This window comes from Cygnus atratus, chromosome 1 (genome assembly GCF_013377495.2).
Source record: "Cygnus atratus isolate AKBS03 ecotype Queensland, Australia chromosome 1, CAtr_DNAZoo_HiC_assembly, whole genome shotgun sequence".
NCBI classification, from domain to species: domain Eukaryota; kingdom Metazoa; phylum Chordata; class Aves; order Anseriformes; family Anatidae; genus Cygnus; species Cygnus atratus.
The window spans coordinates 40,310,955-40,336,928 of NC_066362.1; the positions used below are offsets into that span (position 1 = coordinate 40,310,955).

Genomic DNA, 25,974 nt, shown 5'->3' on the forward strand with positions numbered 1-25,974 from the left:
TACAGGAAATAAAATTACAGCTCTGATTCAGGAACGCATGTAAGCACATTAAACAGGCACTTATCTGCATAAGCACAAACAAGAAGAGGCAAAACATCAAAGGCTTGACAAAGCTGGAAGAAGAGACTGTTGAATGAATAAAAATATATGGAAGATAAAATCTGGTCGAATTCAATGTTTTGGATGGTATTCCAGATGTTTTTTGTTATTATTTTCAAGTCTTTCTAAACCTGCTTTCAGATCTTGTTTCAGGCAAAAATTTTGCTACCATTTCCTGTGAGAAAAAGATAGGCCCCTTAATAACAATGAAGTATTTCTGGCTCAAGCACACACTATAAATTTTCCCTGCACTTCTTTAACTACGTCATTGGGTTATCACTGGATTATTTATAAGCAAGTGTAAATTTATTTGGAGTGTAGATATTGAGGTAGAAATTGGCTGGCATCTTCTGTTATGTAGGAGAGGCTTGTAAATCTTGATTTGTGTCACAGAAATTGTAAGTGATGACCCTGAATTTGGACAGTAGGATCTGACACCCCCTTGATCACCTTTCAGAGTCTACTTGTAAGAAAAGTAAAGCTTACTTCCTGACTCCGACTAGAGACTGCGGAGCAGAAATTCATGACTGTAAATCAAGGCTGCACACTAAAAATGTTCCAGCTACCCAGTCAGCTCTTCTTGGTGGACCACTGCTCTCTTTATCATCTGAATTGTGCCCATCCCACTATTGCTACAAAGCAATTGTAATACAAATGCAAAATAACTTCAGTCTACATTGCCTCACTGCACACTTCTCTTAGCTCCCAACGCTTCTGTCATAGGGGACTCGTTTTGTTAGTTGGTGCTTTTAACAGCTACACACAATGACAATGTGGAGTAAGAAAGTAAAAATGTCTGAAAATAAATAAATAAATAAATATAAGGAGTACACCAAATTTTAAACTATAATCTGAGGCCAATCTCTTGTTCTACAAGGGTATGATCACAATCTATGGGTAAACACACATTTTCTAAATTTCTGTGACTATATCATCTCCTAAATATTAATCATTTCTCCACTTATAAAAAGTTTAAAAGTAGAACTGCAATTAAGAACAAAACATAAAATAAGCATGAATGAGAATGAAGTATGGATGATTTCATCCAAGGCAATTGTTTGTTAATTTATAACTCTTCAGCTACACAAGTACAATTTGAACTTAAATCCTAAAGACTGTTTGCAATCTGACAGAATTTGGAAAAATGTAAGGAGACGAGCAAATTAAGGCTCGATGTTTCTTGCTTATGGTTTCAACTCAGTCTCATCAGAATCTGTTCTAGTCATACCAAAGCACTGAACTGAAGTGTAAATCTATACTAACTCTCTCCATCTCCAATTTAATCCTATTACATTTTGGTCTCTTTGGTACAGACACCGGAAAAGCTCACTTTTTTTCTTTGCAGCAGCCTATTGGAACTCCCCTGTGTCTTTCTACAGCATCCTAATCCGTAGCACAAACATTAGGTCCCTTATCCTTTCCTGTGTGCCATGATTTCTAAATCTTTGATTACTTTGGTGGTCTGGGCTGTCTCCCATTAGTACACATCTTTCTATCGTTGTTCCATAAGCATTTTAATAAACGAAAACAGAAACTTCCACTTACAGGAAAAGGGGTTATGACAAAAAAATGTACACCTTTGAAGCCAGTAGATTCAATCTTGGTAAATCCTAGCCCTACCTTTCCTCCTGTTTTTACTCCTTTCCCAGACATGTAGTTATCAGTCATCAGTTCAGAGCAGTTTAGCAACACTTGAGGATTTGACTTGAGGAATATTTACACAGCTGTTCAACTGCAGTTGGACATACAGCTTTTGTGCCCAAGAATAAAACCATGTTTCACAGAAAATCCACAAAACCCTAAAAACCACAACAAAGAAATCAAGTAAGCTCAGAAATGTTGTATTCATAACGTTGCCAAACATCTCACAATTCTAATTAATGAAAACAGCATCTGTAATATGTGTCTTTGAAGATTTAGTTTTAGTTTTGTTCTTTAAGCCATGGGTTTTCCAAGTTAATGGAGCTCAAATTGTTTTCCGTGCTTGGCTGCAGACTAGCCAAAATTTTATTTTGGATCCAGAATCAAACTTAAGCTCTGCAATAGTCAACCTGTGAAGTCTGTACATCCTCTGAGGTCAAAACCATGAAACATTAATTTCTCTGCTAAGTCAGATCCTACAGTGGTTATGAATATTTGAAAATGTTATAAATCCTACTACATTCTGGAACAGACTTAATTAAAGAAATCTATCAGCACAAGGCAACACACCCTATAAGAGTATCCACCAGCCACTACAGCAGAGAAACTTGTTTCTCACAACCTTTCCCATTTGCTGGAAACTACAAGTACGAAACACAACACGTTGGAGTGATATCCAGCAGCCACCTACTGCATGACTGGGTTGGATTCCCACTGGCAAGACCTGTTGCTTGAAATTTAAAGCAAGTCGTTTTCATGTTTATGACATTTCCAGTGACACTCAGTCAAACAATCAATCCCCCTCTGATCACGACTAGACAGTTTCCTCTGAAATGAGTAAAGCCATTAATTTCAGACAAGCAAATGGAGTCGGATTCCAGCTCCAAAGAAAATCTGGAAAAAACAAAATAAAAATGGTCAGCTACCCTTCAGAACAGCTTTTCCGCTTTTCCTAATGCTTTATTTCTGGTAATATTTGGAGGAGAGTTCATGGTCTTTGACAGAAAGTCTGTATTTGTTTTCTGGCCTCTTTGCCATCACTGCACACCACACTGCAGTAAACTCTCCATTCAAACTAGTGCACGTATGTCATCCACAACCAAAATTCAGCTTGGATAGATGCAAATCCCAGTGATGCCTACAGCAGTGTTGAGAAGGTAGCTTAGCATGCAGTGATGAAAACAGGAAGGTCTTTACAGCATTGCCACATTAAACAAGGTATAACCTCTGAATCTGTTTCTCTAAAACACACACTATGAAAAATAATACCCTTCCCAACAACTTTCGAAGTTACAAGAATTCAATACAAATATCTTCTTCTATCAAAAATTAAAATAGCAAAATAGGAGTTTGCACTGCTTCATAAGGTAAAAAGAAACCAAACAGTGCTACCACGCTGCTGCACAGGCACACAGTGCCTTCCACTTGAACACCACTGCTGAGCAGGTGTGTGCCTACTGCAGTCTAGCATGAGGTTTCCTGCTGAGCCCTTGCTTTGCTTTCCCTTTGAACATAGAGTATTTACTATTTACATACCTTTTAAAATGAAAGCGTGCCTGAGTTAGGGTTGGCTTCTGTTTTGATTTTGATTTCTGTCCATTGTTTTCTGTAGAAAAACAGCTTTGAAAGTTAATGATGCTCTGATGCATCTCTTATCCTATCCCCCAAAAAGGCCTGGAAGAAAAACAAGGCTGCACCTGCATGGACCTCCAAGGGTCCATCCAGGCAGCTCTCCACTTCGCTATTGTTCTCATTGCCTCGCATGGCAGAGGACAAACAGTTCTCATCCTTTGATCGATCCTCCTGCACGTGACCCACCACAAAAACACAAGGCACAACTTACCACAAGAATTTCTCTGCTGATTCTGAACACAGCCCAAACGCACGTCAGTCCTCCTGTGTGGTGCAGCCATCTGAGCATCTGCTACCTTGCTTGGAAGGGTAGATTTTTCTTTTATTATTCTTTTTTCAGGAGGGAAGGGGAGAAACACAATAGAAATCACTACCATAGAAATAACAGCTTTAGAGGTGGGCCTCATGCCCCAGCAGCGCTCATGAAGTCACAGCATGTCGAAAGAGCAGGCAACAGCCCTGTTGTACACTTGGGGAGCATTACAAACAAGGAGAAAATTCAGCACAAATGTAAAGACCACACCTCTTGGTGGTTATGTGATGTCATAAATTGCAATAAGCTATGTTAGCAGCTGTCACTGTCCCTTCCCATTAACACTAATAAGACATGCTAGAATGGAATCAAGATGATTTTACTGACTTCCTAAACATATATATATATACGTATATACATATATATACATATGTATATATATACATATATACATACATATATATCCATATGTACATACATATACATACATACATACATATACATATATATACATACATATACATATATACATATGTATATATATATATATGTTTAGGAAGTATATATATATATATATATATAAAAATCCAAGCTCTCTAAAACTACACTTGTCTCTGACACCACAAACTTCACAGCAAATTGCATTGAGAACCCATCATACTCTCTCCATTCACCGGGGAAGCTCCTAGATGATACCAGGGCTCCTGATGCACAATCCAAAATGTGCACAAGTCAAATATGTATGCACATATAGAAATAAGCCTGTGCTTACATGGAATTTAGAGCTGAGAGAGACCAAGGCAAAGAACAGGAACAGAAAAGTACTACACAAGGGCAGGCAGTGAGTGGCTCTGAAGTAAGTCTTTGAATAGCTGAGTCAGTTCAATCTGATTTTACTCAAATACTTTAATTTCAAGATAGGTACAACATATTGAAATCTAGTGATTTCCTAAAATATCTGATGAGGGTATAAATATCCTAATAAATGAAGTAGTATACATAGAAATTGCACTAATTTAGTTAAACTGCTTTGGAAGTTGTCTTATTTACATCAGAGCAACCCTCTGGTGCATTACAGAAAGTGTGGGAAAATTGGTTTGGACCCAAACTAAGCTAAATGAGTACAAACACTCTTAACCTGATTGAACCATGGCCATACAAGCTTACTATATTGATTTAGGTAAATCAGCTTTAGCAAACAATTTAGTTATGCCAGTGCCAATTCTATATTTAGAGTACAAAGACAACAATTTTGCTATTTTTCCACTTTTCACATGCCTATTTCTCAACAGTACAACTTGTGTGCAAACGAGCATATCCCAATAAAATACACTGAGCATAAATGCCTGCTTTGGTTATATATATAGCAGAATTGTATTGAAAACACTCAAAAGGGTTTTTATGCTCTCTGAATGTATGCATCTCTCTTGGCTATTTTTGATCATCTAGGCCTGTAACTCTAACTATAAAGAAGACAGAGAACTTAGACACCTAATTTTAGGTGTTCTGAATTGCACCTTCTAAACACCCAGCTGAAAAAATACATACCACAACACTTGAGAACTTTACAGACAGAAATTATGTACAGGATTCTGTAATAGAAATAAAATGGGTCTGCAGATAAGATTAAAAAAAAAAAAAAGGTAGTTTTCCTTGTTGTTTTAAGTTTGCAAGTCTAACTATTTTTGAAAAGAGAACATTATTCATTATATTTCACAGCACTGAACTGTGAGCCTACAGAGTTTGGTTTTTTATATATTTTATTTTATTTTATTCTCCTTTAAAAGGGGAAGATAAACATTTGGACTCACCCCACATATTTTGTTAGCAAGATCAGATATCTAATAAGTGAATTAGAAAAAAATAGGACATGGCCAAAAGAAAATTAATTTGTTCCAAACATTAACTAATTTATGAAATGAGGATGATGTAACATTTGCATACTTGAATAAAAGAAGGTGAAGAAAAACCTAAGTTTAATGCAGAACTAGAATTATCTCTGGTTGTGCATATCTAGGAAGAGTTATTCTTTCCAAACCATTATCAATAAAGCATTCCAAATCAAACCTCTGATAAAAAAGGTGTTACAAAATCATCATTCACACATACTGATTTTCATATGTTGGTTTGGTCCAGTTCTTCATGTTTGTTCCAAAATAATTCCAATTTTCATAAAATGGTCTGATTACAGTCACAGACAAAGCAGTTTTTCAATACTGTCTGACACTTTAATTTACATCATTTATAATTCATGAAAAGCAGTACTGCAAATATTCAGGCTTCATTTTCAATTTTTACTGCTCTTTCTCTCCTTTTCTGAGCCTTCATCTTAATTGAATAGGTGCATAATAAGTCTCCTAGACCCAGTAATAAAAATGTATCCTACAGGTCAAACAGCATAGCATTTTATGTTATTGCAAGTCATTCAGTCTTCTGCTCATTGTTGTCTCTCCTCATATCAATCCAACATTAGCTAATAGCATTAACAGTGTTATCTTTAAAGACAGAAAATTGATGACACAGTCAAGGACAATGATTCTATTTTTTTATGGTATTAACCCATAGCAGAAACAGCATATGATGAAACTCCCCTTGAAAATAAGGTAAGACTCTACAGCCAAGCAAAAGATTTCCAGTTCTGGATTACACACATGCATGACTTGTCTAACCAGTATCAGATACAGAGAGGCACCTTAGAATCATTGAATCATTAGGGTTGGAAAAGACCTCCAAGGTCATCTGGTCTAACCATCAATCTTAGATCCAATCTTTGATCAATGACGAAGCAAATCATCCATTCTTCATTGCTGTGAGCATAAAAGTACATTACAAATCAAAAACACCACCTATCACCACCACCTACAAAAAATATATTGCCATAATATAAATTTACCATGAAAAAAAAAATCTAAGGAAAAATACTCTCCAACAAACTTCAGATAGCTTTTAAGGCACTAAACACATACACACACACACACACACACACACAAAAAGATTTTGTGTTAGCTTAACCCTGGAACTCCAAGGGCCATCACATTTCTGTATTCAAGACAGTGACTGAGAGAAAATTTAGTACTTTTTCATTCCATAAAGAAAAATAAAAATATTAAATAAATAAATAAATAATAAAAAGAGATGTTTGCTGAACAGTTTCTTCTACAGTTCTTCTTTCACCTTTGATCAATGAAAAGCATGAGACAAGATCAAAGAATAATTAGGGGTTTAGGAAACATGCTTATTAACCTTCTAATTCACTCATAATTTTCCTTGTTAATAAGAGGGGGAGATCCCTGTGCTGGAAAATGCAGGAAAAAAAAATTGCCATCCTCATTTACAGTTCTGTCCCATCATTTAAAGTTGGTTTCACATTTTCTCTTCAGAGCAAGACAGTAGCCATTCTTGACACTATCTTTGGTGATTCTCTCCCAAAAGAATAAAAGCCGCTGCTAGCTCATACCATATAAATGCAACTTTTACAGAAGAGTACCCCATGATGGACCACAGATCACACATCTTTCTTAGTCTCCAATAACTTCAGAAATGCTCTTTGTTTAAAAAAGTAGAAGAATCACCTGGAATTTGAGGTTACACGAAGACTTGCTAGTATTCTTTCTTACAATTGCAGTACTAGTGTTCTTTCAACAGCCCGAAAAAAAAGGTTTTGAGATGTAGAAAAAGCCTTGACTTGAATAGGCCAATTCAGAATGATGTAGTATAGCCTGACTTAGGATAATTTTATTCAAGTCTATTATTTCTAGCCCATTAGTTTCTATGAAGGAAAAAAAATCTTTCTGCTACTTAGTGAATTTCAAATATTAAAAATTTATCTTATTAGCCTCTTCTGTCTCTTTATCATGACCTATTTTTCTTTTTTTCTATGAACTTAAAAAAGTGCTGTTTTCTTAAAAAATCACCATATAATAATATTTACAATATTAGTACACATAGTAATATTTATAATATTAGTACATAAATATGTTTAACAACTGAAAGCGTTTTGTTTAACACAGTTACATCTCAATGCCATATGTTACATATTTCCAGTTATTTATTATCTCTTATCTAAACCGCTACGAATACTACAGAATAAGCACCAGTTTTGATAGAGTTTATGCATGAGCAGTGTCAAGACTGTGAACTACTGATTCTCACTAGAAAAATAAAGAATAAGTGCACAGGCAGAACCATTTTCCAAATCTTACAGAGGTACACTGAATTTTTGCCATTCAGATACAGCTCAGACAGATTCGTAGTAAACTGAAAGTTTTAAATATTGTTTTCAGAAGTTCAAGAACCAAGTGTATTACTACACCTAAGATGTGATGCACAGCTTAGCATGGATAGGCACAGAGGCTTCTCCCTGGCCTTCTTTTTTCCCTTTCCCTCCACCAATACTTTATTCTAATCAGCTGAAGAATTCCCAAGGACTGTAATAAATGCAAATATTTTCACCCTACAAAACTGTTAACATGTATTTTTCCTTCCCTAGGCTGCAGAATAAAACAAATCTGGAAGCAACTATAACCAACACAACCTCCATTTCAAGGCAATGCCAGTCCCTAATTTTCTGAGCCTAGCCCACTTTGTGGTCCTCAAAAAAAAAAAAAAAAATCTCCCGACCCCCATCAGGTCTTTTTTTTTTCTCTCTCTCCTAGCCTTTTTTGTTAATTGCCATTTCAAACATATCGTTTTTCTTCAGCACCTCCTGATTAGATTTTTCCTTTAAGATTCTGTCTCCTCAAAACCTTAATGTGCTTTTTTTTTTTTTTGATTGGTTTCCTATTTATAGGTATTTATAGGAGCACTCAAATCCTCTAGCATACTTAGCTTATCAGTTTGCCAATGCGCAGTTTATCCAAGATTCCCTGCATATTCTAGGAGATCCTTTCCTGATTTAGAGATTGCCAGGCTAATGTGAGAAGCCCAGTGTCATTCTTTTAAATACAAATATCCTGGAACTGAAAGAACAGTCCAGTGCACTCCAATCTTAAGAAAAAAAAAAAAAAAAAAGGGTTTTTACTCTAATAAATATCGTGGCAGTGAGGGAAGACCTCCTTAACCTCTAGTGCCAAATTTGCTTTGAAAAGCACTGCAGCTTGTTAGCATGGCTACAAGCTCATAGCTTTTTTAGAGCCAAACTAGTGACCCATGCCAACAATTTGCCATTGCCACTAGGAACACATAGAACTATTTTTTCATGTTAAACTCCTGTAATGAAAGATTTGTTTTTCAAAGTTATACTGTGAATATGAAACCAAATCTGTGCTGTACTCCTGATTCACTTAGGCAAATTCAGAACCTTGCACAAAATCAGCACAACGCATGCACAGAAGAGAAAGCATATGTGGCAGACTCATAAAGCTGTAACTCTATATATTTTCTGTTGCTAAATACTTTACAGTTGATTTATTGCTTTGAAATGTGCATTCAATTCTATATAAAATCTTGGATATTGTTTCAAGATCAGATATTATTCTGCGTAAGGAACCGTGCTGAAATCCAGACCTGTTTTATGCAGCTATTAACAACACTCCAGAGGGGAATTTTTCAAACTTCAAAGGCCTCAGAAGAAAGTCCAAAAATGCCGCTTTCTCCTGTCAAGACTATAGGCAGTGACCTTTTCAGGTGGAAAAAGGAACAGTGCCCACTCATTTATCCTGCATCTTGTCCCACAGCTATTAACAGGGTGAAGAAATTGCTTGCCTTTCCGCAATGAGAGCACACTTAATACTTGCACGCTGCCGTCTTCTGGACTGAATTCAGCCAGCGATGCCATGTGCTTCAAACATATCCCCAGATCTTGGTCAAATAAAGTTAGATGTCATTTCCAGCACAGAAACACAGCAGCTAATCTATTAATGAATTTCCTGTAGTAATTTGATATGGCTTTCATAATATGTAAAAGTAATATAAACACCTCTGTTGACATGGAAGAGGGTTTTTCTGGGGATAAGGGAGAAATCAAACCAACAACATCAGTGACCACAGGCAAAGATAGATCTTCAAAACACTTCAACCATTTCTGTGGCAACTTTTTTGCTGTCCTTGGCTTACACCTTGGCTTCCACCTTGCTATCAAGTTAACAAAATGCTTGACTTCGATTCTCAATAAACTATTAAATGACATCTTCTTCATGAAAATACATTTACCTATACAGGAAGAATTCCCTCATAAGAAGAACTCACAGCTAGAGTTCTTGTATAAATCAGTCTTGTACATGAAGCAGGACAGAAAGATGGGTGTTACTTCTGAATTAAGGAGCAGGTATGACCTACTCCTTTGGGAAAATCATTTACCAATATTTATAGTAACTCAGTCACAACAGCGCAGTGTGCTTAGCCAATACTGAACATCCGAACAGTTGAACACAACTAATTAACATATTAAAAGCATTAAAGATAGGAACTAGCTTTCACTAAACAATGCAAACACTCCTGAAGTACAAAATTAAATGGTACCATCAGTATTGCTCACACTGGGCACTCTTATGGGATCTTGCTTTTTTTTTTCTTTTTTTTTTTAATTAGGAAGAGTCTAATAAAACATATTCCCTAGGAGCACAGCCTGCAATCTCAACCATTCCTCCCCATATCTGGTAGCTACGCTTCAAAAGCAGAACACAACCAAGAATCAACACGAGATCATTGAAAATATTGAACAGTTGTTCTAATATACTGCAGATCGAATTGGTAGCAGAGCCAACTGTATAGATTGGCCAATATTTCTCATTTTAAGACTCCCTACTCTGTTGTGCCTGAATTTAACTGCACAGGCTGAATGCCAAATGTCTTTGTAAACATTCAGAAATTGGTGAGAAAGATTGAAAAATTACATTGTTTTCAGGTGTATTAAATTCCAGGAACCTTTTATTTCATAAGTTCTAACAGTTCCAGGAAAAAAACTTTGACAATCTGTGTATCTGAGCCAAGCCCCACCTTAATTTGATCTCCTTGCATTCATATGCTACAAAGAAATCTTCATTAACGTGACTGAAGAGTTTCTTCCCATGTAGACCCTGCCTCAGTCAGCTCAAAAAATGGATAAAGTTTGCTTACTGAATTCCAAATTTTCTTCTTTCTAGATTGTTCAGGTGTGGGATATGTGCCTTCTTATTTGAATATGCTCTTCTGTCTCTGTTGTGCGAACCAAATTATCAGTATATTTAGGGGATTTCCTCTCCTACTAATTACTGTATATATTCCAATGACACAGTCCCAGTTTATTCCCAGAATATACCCATGTTGTAAAATGAATGGGAGAGAGGTCACAAAAACAAAAATAAAAATAGAAGAAGATCATGAGATGATTATATATGCTTAAACCTTTGGGGACAGAAAACAGCAAACTATCCCCAACTTTCTTTAAAAAGTTCCTAAGCTCTCCTTTGAACTACATTTGACAGTCACCAACTAAAATACTTTATGTTACTGTATTATTTTAGTACTGCATTTTTTTTTAAAGTTATCTTGTGATCTTCTATGGCAGGAGGACATCTGTATCTTCCCAATTTGCAGACTGGGTGAATCACGGTGGTGTGGTGAACCATGGAAGATGTTACAGCCTAGCAGACATAAACTGGATCTCCAGAATTCCCTGCCAGTGCATTAGTCCCCAAGCCCTCTTTACTCCCCTTCTCCCACCGAGTCTGACCAAACAAATTTGTCATAACACAATCCTTATAACACTCACAGTATGCATTCTACTAAGATTTTTTTGCATCTTCCACATGAATATTAGGTTTGCATTTTTGTGCTTCTCTTTATTTGGCATTCCCATTCTGCCTTACAAGAAGCAGAGATGCGTGAATCTGATTTGAGCTGAACTTCTTTCTACAAAAAATAACTAAACTAAAAAAAAAAAAGGTAAAGATAAATGAATAATAAAACAGGTTGGATTATTTCAAAGATGAAATATCATGTTATGTGTTTATCAATCTCATCCCATGAAGATGATTGCCAAATCTGATGTTATTTAGCATTTCCCTTTTACCAACAGCTGCAAAAGGGAAAGCTACATCCCTGGGAGACATTATTTTCCTAAAATGTCTTATAATAATAAAGAATAAACAGAATTTTACAATATAAGAATCAGTAGGGTTCTAATGCAAGACTGTATAATTTACCAGAACTTGTTATAGGCTTTTGAGCCATTCAGTTTAACTCTATAAAAGTAATATAATTCTCTTAACTGTTGAAGGATGTTGGAAACAAATCTGTGGAAAGAATAGTCTTCTTGTTTATAGTTTGTAGATGTTTTACATAACAATGAACACCACAGAATATTGGTTTGCTTCAGAATAATTAAGATTTTTTTAATGTCACACATTCAATAATTCAGGAGTGACTGTATGAAACACTAAAACAATTTCCAACTTGATTTATGATTTATTGAACAAAAGGCAGAGCTCCCAAATTCAGAAGGATTTTCCTACATTAGCCAAGCCCACTCCAGGTACTGCAGCAGAGTTACACTTCCTGATGCTGCAACAAGTGGAAATGTAAATGCTTTCTTAAGAAAAGATGTCTTCTGCAAGGTGTTCAGACATGCTGCAATTAGTATTTGAACTAACAGGTGGAATCTGCATTATGCAATTAAAAGAATTAAGTCATGAGACCTGGGATACGTCCTTCTTCATTAAAGTCCTCAAGGACAAACAGATGGGGAAAAATATATATATGCACAGAGAAAATCTTCTTGTCTATCATAATCAAGTTAGGAACACTGTTATATACATGTTTAGAAATGCACGTGTGTGTAAATATATACCAAAATTGCCGATGCCACCAAGCTGTGTGGTGCAGTCAACACGGAGGAAGGGATAGAATCCAGAAGGGACCTGGGCAGGCCTGAGAGGTGGGGCTGTGCAAACCTCATGAGGTTCAACAAGGCCAAGTGCAAGGTCCTGCACCTGGGCTGGGGCAATCCCAAGCACAAATACAGGTTGGATGGAGAATGGATTGAGAGCAGCCCTGAGGAGAAGGACCTGGGGGTGCTGGTTGATGAGAAGCTCAACATGAGCTGGCAAGATGAGCTTGCAGCCCAGAAAGCCAACCGTGTCCTGGGCTGCACCAAAAGCAGCGTGGCCAGCAGGGCGAGGGAAGGGATTGTCCCCCTCTGCTCTCCTCTTGTCAGACCCCACCTGGAGCCCTGATTTCAGCTCTGGGGCACCCTATTTAAGAAGGGCGTGGACCTGTTGGAGCAAGTCCAGAGGAGAGCTACAAACATTGTCAAAGGGCTGGAGCACCTCTCCTGCAAAGACTGGCTGAAGGAGTTAAGGTTGTTCAGCCTGGAGAAGAGGAGGCTCCAGGGAGACCTTGTAGCAGCTTTCCAGTACCCAGTGGGGTCCTACAGGAAAGCTGGGGAGGGACTCTTTGTCAGGGGGTGTAATAATAAGACAAGGAGTAATGGGTTTAAAATCAAGGAGTGTAGATTTAGATTAGATGTTAGGAGGAAATTCTTCACTCAGAGGGCGGTGAGACCCTGGCACAGGCTGCCCAGAGAAGCTGTAGATGCCCCATCCCTGGAGGTGTTCAAGGCCAGGCTGGATGGGGCTTTGGACAACCTGGCCTGGTAGGAGGTGTCCTTGCCCATTGCAGGGGTGTTGGAGTTAGATGATCTCTAAGGTCCCTTCCAACCCAAATCTTTCTGTAATTCTATGATTTGCATCCCTATTTATGTATATATGGATAAAAACTCCACCTGAAATTTGAAAGCACGAGGACCATAAACATTGTTCTGTGTCAGACTTACTCTTCACACTTGGTCTTGCAGGGCATGTAGTTGTCACACTGGCACAGTGCTTGTCTGAGCAGCGGAATCGCAAGAAAAAATTTATAGCACAAATTTTTACAGCATATAGCATTTTCCCTTAGGCCCCGCTATTGCCAAGACATTCCCACCCAGAAAGAAGGTTTAGGTTTATGAAGAAAGGGTTATGGTCACCATATAATTACAAACCATAACAATTACCTCATCATTTTTAAAAAGCTTTGCCAGTAAACAAACAAGATTTGCAATGTTTGTTCATTATAATTACTAATACATACCTCCTGATCTATATTTTCAAGGAGTACACAAACAGTAGCACTAGAAGACAGGAGTTCAATAATTTTCCTCACTCTGTTTTAGAAAGTTAGGTATTGATATTTTAACAAAACCAGACACTGTTTCAAAGAGGATTGCCTTCATCTCATGAATCTGTCATAACTCCAGTGCAAGATAGGTTCCTGTAATGAAATACAAACCCAACATGAACTAAATCTACACTTCTCTAAAGACTAATGGGTACATTTCTGCTACCAAATACTGAATTTAAATGTCTTTAAATTGTTGAGAATACAAAATTACTGAAATCTTGCTGGCTTTTCATTTCAATACAAGATGAATGCCATCACTCTCTCAAACAAATGCTGCTAGCACAGCTACTAAAGGTAGCATTGAGAGTAGAGAAGCATATATAACTATCATTGCAACTCAAGCTCAAACAGAATGGTTAATTGTACTACAAAAACACTGGAAAAGCACGGATTAAAAAGTATTAGAATAGTCAGTCATTGGCTCGGTGGTAGTGCAAGGTATTGAACGCAGCGAGGTGAGGCTCAAGATTGAGGAAGCAGATAAGTAAGAACCAACGGCCTCCAAAGATGGTTTGGGGAGATACTTGCAGTTGTCTCAGAAGCTGGATAAAGGTGAAGACCTGCATCAAAACTGTACCTGCTACAACAGATGTTTCCAAAATTGAATAAACCTAGTCATTACAGAAGTCATTCTGAAAAGATCAAAGCTCCCTTCTCATTTTAAGATTAAGGAAGAGGCAACTGCAATAAACGGCATCAATCTGGTAGATAAACCTGCAGTTAAAAGGCAACTGACATCTTTCATCCTTAAAACTATGAACGCCATTCATAAAAAATAGACGTAATACAAAATGCCTTTCTCCGTTTTAAGGTTTGGCTGGCTGTATTGTGATGAAGTAAAATAATGAAACTACATTCCTTGTTTCAGTCTATAATGGTTCATTTTCAACCAAGATGTAATTTCTTCTTTTTATCAAATATTCTCTTCTTTTTAATTTCCCCAGCTCATTTGTCCTGCTACTGAGACACCAATTTAGAACATGCAATGACTAACCAAGGAGACCCTGTAGCTGCAATGCATCAAACCAATTTTGGTGACCTTTCAAGGGTCACTGAAACATGAGCTTTATGTGCCTTTTTTGGAGACAATTGACAAACACGACCATTTCTTTCTCCAAGCTACACAGGTATAATACCACCTGGGCAAGCTGGAAAAGAACTCAAGCCTACTGTCAAAAGTTTATCCTAGCCTAGCATATATCCAGTAATGAGATTTACTGACCAAGGGATGGAGACATCTAAGGTTTTAAAATAAATTTAACATCAAGTATTACCAGATAACAAGCAGGCAATGAGTTATACATTAGAGCTTATGTTCAATACTTGGGCTGAAATCCTACCCGACTTGACTTCTACCAAAAAAAAAAAAAAAACTTTTGATGTCATTTATAACAGCCACTGTATATACACTTTATTTTTATACTATGAAAATATGAATCACAAAATAATTATTACATAAAAGGACTTCATTTTTCAGTGTAAGGGAAAAGAGGCTTGGCATACCGCAAGTGGCCCAAACTCAGTTCCCAGTCCAACAGAATATTTTGACACAAGATTAAACTTAAGCACACAAGAAATCAAATGAGCATCTAATGTGTTTAAATATTTTCCCAGACCAATGCAAGGATGTTCAAGATGAAACCCATATGTGCTTGGAGATGAATCATTTCCTAAAATTCAAATGGAAAAGTGAAGGTAGATACTAGACCTAGAATCTCAATGGAAAGAAAATTCCTTTCCCCAGTGTGATTAGAAACCAAAAAGAGAATTGAGGTTCTTCTCCAAACCATAACTGGATTAAATTTAGAATGCTGCAAAGTTCCTGTTAAAAAAAAAAAAAAAAAGATGCAGAATGCTTGGGATGATATTGGAAAAAAAAAATCTAGTATAGCTTTTTCCACCTCTTAACCAACGTAATTCTGTAAAAATTAATATAATCCTGAATCCAATTATTATGAATAATTGCCATTCACATGGGTAAAAGATTACTAGGTGCCAATGAATAACATAAAAACAGACACCTCACTTTAAAATTACCTAGAATTTTTGAATACATGTTCAAGAATAAGGACTAACGAAGATGTCTCCTATGGTATTGCCTAAGAACTAAAGAAATTTTATAATTATGTGTTTGTGTACTTTAAAAACAACCTTTACATTATTCCTTAAGAATTTTTACCACTACTTTAAAAAATATATCTTTCTGTGGTTGCACAGTCTTTATATTAAATACTAATTACTACATACTTGATTACCCTTGATCTCAAAATAGACAGCATGTAAAAGCGTAATATATTTTGTGAGCATTTATGTTGTGAGAAATTAAGCAAGCCAACAGAAATATGATTAGAGACATTACTCTTCCCCCTGGTTAAGACCCACTGAGCAGCAGGGTGCCTGTTGGGAGGCTGACCACTCCAAACCAGCACCGGGACGGGCAGCAATGGTGCCCCCCAGGCAAAACCATCAGGATCTCATCTCATGCTCCTTATTTTTGCAACCACATGTGAGTAGCATTTCACAGCACCATTCTGTGTCACAATTTGTGTCACTATACTGAACTTCATGTTCTCTAAAGCAATTTCCTGAAAGAGAATTTTCTCAGCCATTAAAACTGAGTCTCAGTGTATGATTTCTGTTACTTCAAAATCCCACATACTGCTAGACCCCTAGCATTAGAGTAGTCCTAAGCTTTTATGAAAGAAAGCATTTTAGTGTGGTGAAGTCATTCCTAAAGAAGAATTATTTCTCTTAGGATAAGGATTAAACATTTAAGAAGAAGATTATTGCTATACAGCAGTATACTCTACAAATTATCAAAACCAAAAACACAACCTTCAAGATACTCCACCTTGTTCAGAGTGTAGAGAAACTGAAAGAAAAAGATTTGTATGCTATATACTAATGACAATGTAAATATTTAAGAAACTGTACTTATCTCAGAAATAAGACTAAATGATAGCGTGTTATTTATTCAACACATATTAGTAAACTTTACCATATTATTCAGCACCAGGATAAAAGACTGTTCTCCTCTATTTACAGTGTTTTCTCAGGAGCATATCAAAGACCTGATACCTAAGGTTCACCTAGAAATGCTAAGAAACTACAAAAGGCTGTCTGTAATAAGACACGCAATATTACACCCCTGCAATAATTAACCTACTGGTATAAAGACCAAAACCACAGAAACATCTCAAAATCTTCAGACGGGGAAAAAAAAAACACAGTTCTAATATATAATTGGATAATTCAGTTTTTAAGCTTCATGTCACTACTTCAAAAATTCTGTAAAGCAAATCACAAATCACAAGAAAATGTGCTTTATGTGATTAGATGGCATTCTATTTTTAACATTACTGATTAACAGATGGCAGTGGAGTTTTTCTTTCAAAAGTGCTTTAGTCATCATAAAGTACTAACAATGATGTTAATTAAACACATTTGTAGAACTAAAAAAAAAGTGATTTCATGTTCTTTCTCTACAACTGTTTCTGGATCTCTTTTTGACGAGATTACCATTCTCGTGTTATAGAAACATATACACGTGTACGTAAATATACCAGGTCAGCACTAACAACTTAAATCCCTTTTAGCATGTAGATAATGCTAAATTTGATAATTGCCAATGCTAAGTTTATATTAGTATGTCTGTACACATTTCCATAGGTGTATATTGCGTTCACCGCTTCAAAGTATATCTGGTGCAAGAAATATCCTCATGCTTCAGCCCTTGCATCAGGAGGAAGGCTCTTTAGAAGCAACTGCACACATAAGAAAGTATTACTATAAGAAATATCCTTAGCAGAATTATAACCAACAGCTTGATATTCCATATATTACCCTATCTGTATTTTATTGGCCTACATACTTTACTCATGGTTAAAAGTAAACAGCAGAAATCTCCACAAGCTCCTACATGGGATCAGTAAGTTTATGTAAATCACACTGCCAGCGGAAATGTCTGAAGAAGAATTCAGCAAAGAGAATTAAAAGGGAACATCCCATCAGGTGCTAAATACGGAAAGTATAAACCCTTTCTTTCCTGTTCTGGCTGAAGGAAACCACGTTTCCCCAAGATCAGCCAAGAGCAGGAGTCTCTGTGGAGTTGAACAACGCCGAAACACCACTTGCAATTAGAATATAAAAATATTTTAAAATTGTATAGAGATGCCTTTCCTCTTCTCTGATGCTTCTTCTCTGATTGCAAGGTAACTTCATAGAAGGGGACAGACACTTTCTGCCAATGACTGCCGAAGACAAAAAGGGAAAGTAAGTTCTACACAGAGTTTCTTTAAAACATCTTTAAGTTTCTGCAATGGGGGAAACTAATCAAGGATTTGAGATTAGTCCGAGTTCTGAATTCCTTTCACTATTATTTAACACAAATTCACAAAAACAGGCAAAAAATGCTGGCTTCTTCAAAGAGCATTGATACATCTATCATGGGCTAAGTACCAGACACTTTATGAATATAGGGTCCCTGAAGATATCATTTTTAATCCACTTTTTTCTTACCCTGACTGCATCGCATGATGGCATTATTCCGTGTGATACCTTATATTCACCAGAAGGTGAGCTACTCCTCCTCCACCATCTTAGTAGGTTTGAAAACACATTCTCACCCCCAAAGTAAATCATTTTAGCATTTCGCTGCTGTAAACAAAACATGACAGAGAGCAGAGCGTTATGTCTGAACTACATAAAAGAATGCTGTCTGCTAGATTTCTCAACCAAGAATAATTCTCACACTGTTATTATCTTGGGCTATGTGTGTTAGGCTAATTTCCACTTCCAGTTACACCAAAGTAAATTCTGAATAAGTCCATTAACCAAATTATTTCGGTCAGAAAACGAATCTGGCTATGTGCATGGGCACATTTGTGACAGCATCTATTTCTGAAATGATAGGGCAGATCATCTCTGTGGCGTTCATGTCAGAGCCATGACAAAATGCTTCTCCGAGATTAATAAGTGACAGAGAGAAGGCTGTTTTCAATGGAAAAAGGAAGCCAAGAGCTGGCTTGTTTCCATGGAAACAGTAGCAGCAGCAGGCAGAACAGCTGTAGAGGAAAAAGGCAGAAGTTAGGGAGGCAGAAATCTTTCTGATTTTACCTCACCGATACATCAGTGCCATCAGATACCAACTAAATTTAATGTAGATCAGACTTGCCCATGTTGAACAGGTAACTCATTAAGCAACAATTTACAATTAAGTCTTTCAACAGCCAGCATTCCAGAAATAAATTAATAAAAATGACTTATAATGTGATTTAGTCATCCTGTGCACACTATGGAGCATACAAATACCCATAACAGTGATGCCTCATGATGTTTGTCACTAGGTACAAATCTTGCTGTGGCTTTAAAAGCAACCACAGTTCCCATAGGCTGAATGCTTTAAGCAGAACCACTGGTTTTAGCCAATTTAAGATAATGGACTCTCCTTTCCCCCTTAGAAATAAATTCAACACTTTGATTATCAAGATGGCAAGAGGAAATCCCTCTTTCAGTTTCTCTGCCGTTCTTTACTATTTTCTCTGTACACTTCTATAATCATTTTCAGACAGAAAAAGTCTTCATAATTAAAGAATTACTAGAGTAAGATCTAAAGCATACTTGCTTTCCTTCTTGCATAAAAGATAGAGAGTAAAGGCTTGCACTTACAAATTAAATGGCTTTTCTATTTTTAAGAAAGCAAATGAACTCCGCTCTTCACTATTAACCTACAAGTGTACATTCTGAGCTAAGCATATTCTCCCCACTCCATTTACAGTGTCTCCGTCAGACTGTCCCAGCAGCATTGCTTCCACCAGAAATAAAAGCTGTTTTGCATTATGAATAGCCAAAGTCCTAATACAACCCACACAATTCAGCCACCCTGGTACATGACAGGTGTCTAGTTTACTGGAAAAAACGTGCACAAGCCACCAAATAAATATATGTTACCGTTACTAAGAATGCTTTCCAATATGATTTCTGGGGCTTTAGGCTGTTGAGGGGATCCATAAAATCATATTCTCTCCACTCTCCCACCTGACTTATCTCAGCTGGCCCTTCCTACAGCTAACCTCATCACCAAATGCTCGAGGCTAGCGGAGATATTACAATGAGCCTCTGCTGATGTGACTCCACCACGTAGAGCAGCACACAGGAACTTCGCATTTCCAGCCAGCAATGCTGTTTACTGCTCCTGTCCAGCTCCCTGCACCACGACGAAGTGCTGTAGGATCGGTGTTTTTAAGAACACCTGCAAGGTGTGAGCATAACTCCCAAACTGCAAGGCTCTCCGTGGTTTTATTTGCATTTCTGTGAATACTCAAGAAAACTTTACAAATATGAATGCTAATTAGCTTTTATCCTTCCCTTGTAAACCAAATAATGATGATCTTTTTGACAGGTAAGAAAGGTGCAGCGCAGGGGTTATGTCAGGTCCCTTCAGCCACCAAACATGACACAGGACAAGCAGGAAGCACCTGCCCGTGTGCCAGAGGCCACCACCACCCTACCCACCCTGGCTTCCCCGTCCCAATTCCACACACAGACGGACAGGCTTCTCAGAGGGACGGACAGACAGCTGTGAGCATTGAGATTCCCCGGGGCATCTGAGAGTTCCTGCGCTAAGTACATGAATAATCCATAATCCTTAGGAAAAATCAATGACAAATGATAATTATTTCTTTAAGCAGCGCCATATTTCAACTATTATTCAACAGTAAAAGGCCTTAAAAGCTTAATTAATTTGAAATATGATATCTGAGACTGGCACTGACATTCTAGGTCCCTCTGGGCATCTGCAGACACTCTTTCAAACTCGGTGCTTAATTATGCCTCTTGTACTTTCTTACAAACTATTTAGACATTCCTTTGCACTAAAGCATAATGAATACTTTGTACTTACGAAGCAAGGGATGCTAAAGGATACAAAAACAGTCTACAGGTGTTAACTAGTCACACTCAGTTCACACGACTGAGGTACGAATCGGATAAGGATCTGCTTCAGATCTGCTTAAACCAACACATGGGAAGATTTCTTTGCCCAATGCATTTTCTTCTGTGACAGTATCTTACACCAGCATCTCTGCACCTACATAACAGCGTTCTGTCAAACAGAAGTTTGTGAATGATAGCTCTATTAAGCCTGGAGTGAAAGGAGTGCCACTATACCCTTTAATTACAATTCACAGACTATGAAACCCAAAACGCTAAAATGAAAACAGAAATAATATTCAAAAATAACTCCTGAACTTGAGATACAAAGTAAAGAGTTGCAGGTTTCACAGCAATTGTATATATATGTGTAATACATTTTATATTCACAAAAAACATAGCTAGTAGATGTCACTAACTGATTAACAAACTGCACACATTAAAGTTGATTCTTTTTTTAATCTCCAATGAAGCAAACCTTTTTGTCAACAAACTAGTTTCTCTATTTATATAACACCATTGGATGGTCTTGCTAGAATAATCTTGTGCGTGCACTATCCCCCAATAGGTTACCATGGCAACTTATATTTGAATTTCTATAAATTTCTATTTTTAGAGATCACAGTTTAGGATAAAGAAAATCAGAAAAATTAAGTACCATTTCATTAATAACAAATATCCAGTTTTTAATCAACATCATATTTCCCAGAATGGATATCGTGGAAGTTAAATCAGGCAGCAATGCTTTTAAAAAATAAATAAATAATTACCACAGTTACTAAGAAAGTTTACCACTAAGCAGTCTCACCATAATCCCAGCAGTGCATGAGTCAGTAGCTAACACTATGAGACAAGATTGATGTGCACGGAGTTTTTCTTGCTTTCAGTAAGGCCAGGATTTCACCCAAATATTTTTAGAGTTAGTCATCATTTCAGCTGACACACAACAATATGCTGGCATTTGCCAGAATGCTCAGAAAATAACGTCTCTCTCTCTCTCTCTCTCTCTCAGGTGTGGGAAAATGTTGAACTGACAATAACATCTCAGTTCCATGCTGAGCTTCCCATCACCTCAACTGCTACGTGTTGGGGTGTGAGCACCAGGTGTATGCCAGTCCTTTAAGTGCAAAGGTGCATTATGCTTTAAAACTTGCCAGGATTCTGCAAGTTGTCTTCCTACTGGAAAGATCACTGTACAGAGTAGCAGCACTGAAGAAGAAAATTAAAACACCAATTTAGACGCTGTTGCTACAGCTCTGACGCTGCCTATGGTAGAAACCAGAATACAACGTTTAAAAACAATTTTTAGGAGATCAGTATTGCTAGTCTTACACTATGACATTAACTTAATTAGTGCTCTTTTTCCAAATTTGAGATGTCTTTACCCAACCCACTGATGGTCTAGCACAGATGGGAAATTGGGCAAACCTTGCCTGCAGGTTCTGTCAGAGTGGACCGAAGCGTGCTGGAAATACAAGTGACGGCTCTGATTTTGGGGTGTAATGGCAACCAGCACCCTACCCTCATATTTCTCCTGCTACCTTCCACGTAACGTTTACTTCAGGCTCATCAGTGCCCCAGCAAAGTCCACGGGGAAGGCTCCGTAGTGTAACAGCTGCGGGCTCGCTGCCGTCAGCAACTTTGACAGAAGCAGTGGTGACAGACAGGCTGCAGCGAGATCGCTGCACGCTGCTGTTTTGTCAGGTAACTGACAGCAAAAGGAGCTGTGGAGTTCCGGCAGCGAGGATGTGAGCAACGCGTGCGTGTATTAATGAGCAAAACCAGAAAAAACTCCCAGAAGCGTCTACAGAACTAATCCCATATTAAAAACATACTTCAACTATCAGCTGGAGCCAGCTGCCAAAGGAAAACAAATTTTTGGACACTTTGAAAACATTAACAGTGCTGGCACTCTGCAAACGACAGTAATAACTACGGGGACATTGCTTTCTGTTTTGTTTATCCCACTAAGTTCACAGGGGTTGCCAAGTTTCACAGAAGCTGCATCAGGCCATGAGGTGCAACTCAAGAAGTCGGTGAGCCACACACTTATGCTCGCATCTATGGGCTTGCCATGAAATCGGTATGGCTGATCGGGGGATGGCACCGGCTGTGACTGCACTTTTTGCAGGATGAGGCTCAGGTCTGAATGCTTCACAGGGAATCCCAGTGAATACCCTGCAAAACACTTACTGCTATTCTTAATTTGAGCGTGTTTCCCATTACAAGTTCTTTTCACGTGTCGCAGGGAGGATTTGTTGCTAGTTGCTTTTGTCACAGCTACGTTCAAGGCACAGCTGTGTATTTCTCCCAAAGGAGTTACAACTGTTTGTTTGCTCCAAAGCCACGGTTAAGAAAGCAAACCCCCGTCACCACTGATAGCAGCAGCTACCAGGCAGAACTAAAATCCAGATTGTGCTCCAGAGCAGAAAGTAGCGTCAAAAGCTAAAATCCCTATCTAAATGATGAAAACTTACTAAGAACCTCTGTTCCCCAACCCGCCAGCCTCAGATCGGTGAGGGTGACCCTGAGAAATCAGCACAGGCAGTCAGGGTGACCCTCCGTCACACACGCTCCATGTAACTCGGACCCTCCCCCAGCACTGACGGAGGGATGCTGAAGGGCCAAGGTGGCCTTGCACAGCTGCCACCACCTCACCCCAAACCCAAGGCCACCCTGAGCACTGGGGTGGGCTGATGGCTCTCACACACCCCACACACCACCCTGGGGTCCCTCGGAAAGGAGCACCTCGTCGTCCGCAGAGGCAAAGGGGGCCACCAGCATCACCCCATGGTGGTGGCGGGGGACCACCGGCATCACCCCATGGTGGTGACCCACCCGAGCCTCACCTCCACACACCCACCCCAAGCGGGCCACGTTTCCCCGCGACACCCTGCACCCCCCCACCATCCACCCCAGCACCCCGAGGCATGGACAGAGGCAGGGGCACAGTCTCCCCTGGGCCCCCCGGGGTCGGCAGCGCCGTCCGAGGGCGCTTACCCTGGCGGCCCGCGAGGAGTAGGGGTCCTCGAAGAGAGCCCAGACGCGGGGCTGCAGCCGCTTCCAGCGGCCCCCCTTGCCGTCGGCGGCCCCGGCGGCAGCCCCCACGTCCTCGATGCCCAGCCTCTTGGCCGCCAGGTCGTCGTCGTCGCCGTCGGGGGGCGGCTCGCCCGTCAGCAGGTCGGGCGCCTCGAAGATGTCGAGCGCCTCCTCGGCGTCGCGGTGCTGGCGGTAGGTCATCCAGCAGCAGGGCTCCACGTCGGTCTCGTCGATGCCCCAGAAGGCCAGCTCCTCCTCGAAGAGCGGCCCGCAGACGTCGGCGGGGCAGTGCAGCTTGCCGGTGCGGTAGTAGTTGAGCACATAGGCGAAGACCCCCGGGTGGCGGTCGAAGAAGAACTCGCTGGCCCCGCCGCCGCCCCCGACCCGGGGGCCGCAGCCGCTGCCGGGCTCCGGGCAGCCCCCGGCCAGGGGCGGCGGGTTGGGGGGCGGCGGCGACGGCTCCTCGGCGCCGGGGGACTCGCCGCGGGACTCGCAGGCGAGCAGGGCCAGGCGGGTCCCCGGCAGGGTCTTCAGGGTGCTGCGGTAGGTCTCGTGCCGCGTGCCCCCCACGTTGAGGATCACCCTCTCGTTGTCCTCGAGCTTCCCCATCGCTCCGGGTGGGACATGACTGGGGAGGGGGCAGAACGGGCGGGTCCGGGGGGGGGGAGAGCTTCTGCGCCTTCAGCGCGGACGGAGGAGAGAGATGAGGGAGAGAGGTGAAGGAGAGGCATGAGGGAGAAGCCCCCCCGGCAGCACCGCGCCGCTCCCCGCCCAGCCCAGCTCCCGCCGCCCCAGGCACGGCTCCGGGCGGTCCCCCCCCGGTCCCCCCTAAAGCGGGCTGCGAGCTGGCAGCGCTCCCCCCCAGCAGGATCAGCCGCCCAGCCCACCACCACCACCACCACCACCACCCCCGGCTCCACGCGGGGCTGGGGGAACAGAGAGCGGGCACCTGCCTTGTGGTAGCCGAGCAGCTTCCTACGGAGATAAAGAGGGGTGGGAGGCTTGTTCCCCCCTCCCCATCTATTTCGGGAGGGAGGGAGGGATTGCTTTGTGGGATGAAGCAGCTCGGGCAGCAGGCACACCCTTGGAAAAGCCGTTCGTGTGGAGCCGGGGCTGCCACTTTCCCAGGGAAACCACGCATCTCGGGGACAAGCCGGGGAACGCAGGGCATCCTTCCCGACCCCCCCCCCCCCCCCAGCCCCTGCCGCCTCCGGTACCTGAGCCAGGGGGCAGAAAGCGGCTCCCCTCCTCCTCCCGCGGCGCCAACTACTTGTTGTTTTCCTCCTGCCTTCCCTCCGGGCTCAACTCCGAGGAGAATACCAGCGGCCCCCCCCGAGCCCCCGCCTCCGTCCCTTCCCCGGGGCGCCGCCGCCCCGGCACGGCCGGCAGAGCATCGCGGGCGGCCAGCGGGGACACGGGCAGCGAGCGGCGCCTCCCCAGGAGCTGCGGGAGCTGCGAGCCCTGGGAGCCCCCCCGCAACCCTCCCGCAGCCCCCACGCGGTGCCCAGGCTCCTCCCCGGGGCGGGGGGAGGCGGCAGCGCAAACAAATCCCTGCCGCCCCAAAAAATAGGCAGCCCCCCCCTCCCCCCGCACACTGTGGTTCGCTTGAGGGGATCAGCCGGGAAGGGATGGGGGCTGCGAGCGGTATTTTGTTTTACTGATTTTATTTTATTTTCGTGAGGAAAAGCGGTGCCCAGCTACAGGTGAGGGCAGGGAGGAGATGACCGCAGAGGGTCCTGGCACCTCGCAGCCACCAGGGTACTCAGGCACAATGGGCAGATGGTGGGCAGGGGGCTCCAGGAGGGGGGATCCAGCTTGCAGGGCAGCCTGAAAGCACAGACAGCGGGTGCTCTCCACCCTCAATAGGCTCTGGCCACCGTAGACTGGATTAAAGGTGAGAGATCCCAATACCGTACAAGGTACTGTAAACGCCCATGCCGAAATCTCTGACTCTAAGCCATCTGAGTTATTTTCTACAGCCTATTTTACTGATGTCTGGTTTCAGCTGAGTTAGAAAGGGAAAGAAGTGTCCAGCCCCAGAAGATATGCAAGAGGAGACATGATTCCTCTTGCTCCTTCCTCAAAAAACAGCAACAAAACCAACATTTTTCCTCCATACCAAGGGTATTCCCTGGCATGAAGCAGGGTAACGAGGGGAATAATGGTATGGAAACACCCCCTTCCTTGTCAGAGCCATCCTGGAAGCAATGCTCAGAGGACAACACCACGCTTCAACCAGCTTC

General features: G+C 40.8%; 1 protein-coding gene across 1 annotated transcript in view; it reads right to left on the bottom strand.

Annotated features, from left to right (window-relative positions):
- The window catches only part of KCNC2 (potassium voltage-gated channel subfamily C member 2), a 101,851-nt gene extending 76,736 nt beyond the window's left edge, over positions 1 to 25,115 (bottom strand). Inside the window, exons 1-2 of the mRNA XM_050714801.1 lie at positions 24,949 to 25,115; positions 23,693 to 24,410 (exon numbers count right to left, since the gene is read on the bottom strand). Of these exons, the coding sequence (XP_050570758.1) occupies positions 23,693 to 24,340 (648 nt within the window). The 5' untranslated portion in view covers positions 24,341 to 24,410; positions 24,949 to 25,115. The remainder of the gene's footprint in view (positions 1 to 23,692; positions 24,411 to 24,948) is intronic.
- Positions 25,116 to 25,974: the final 859 nt, after the last annotated feature.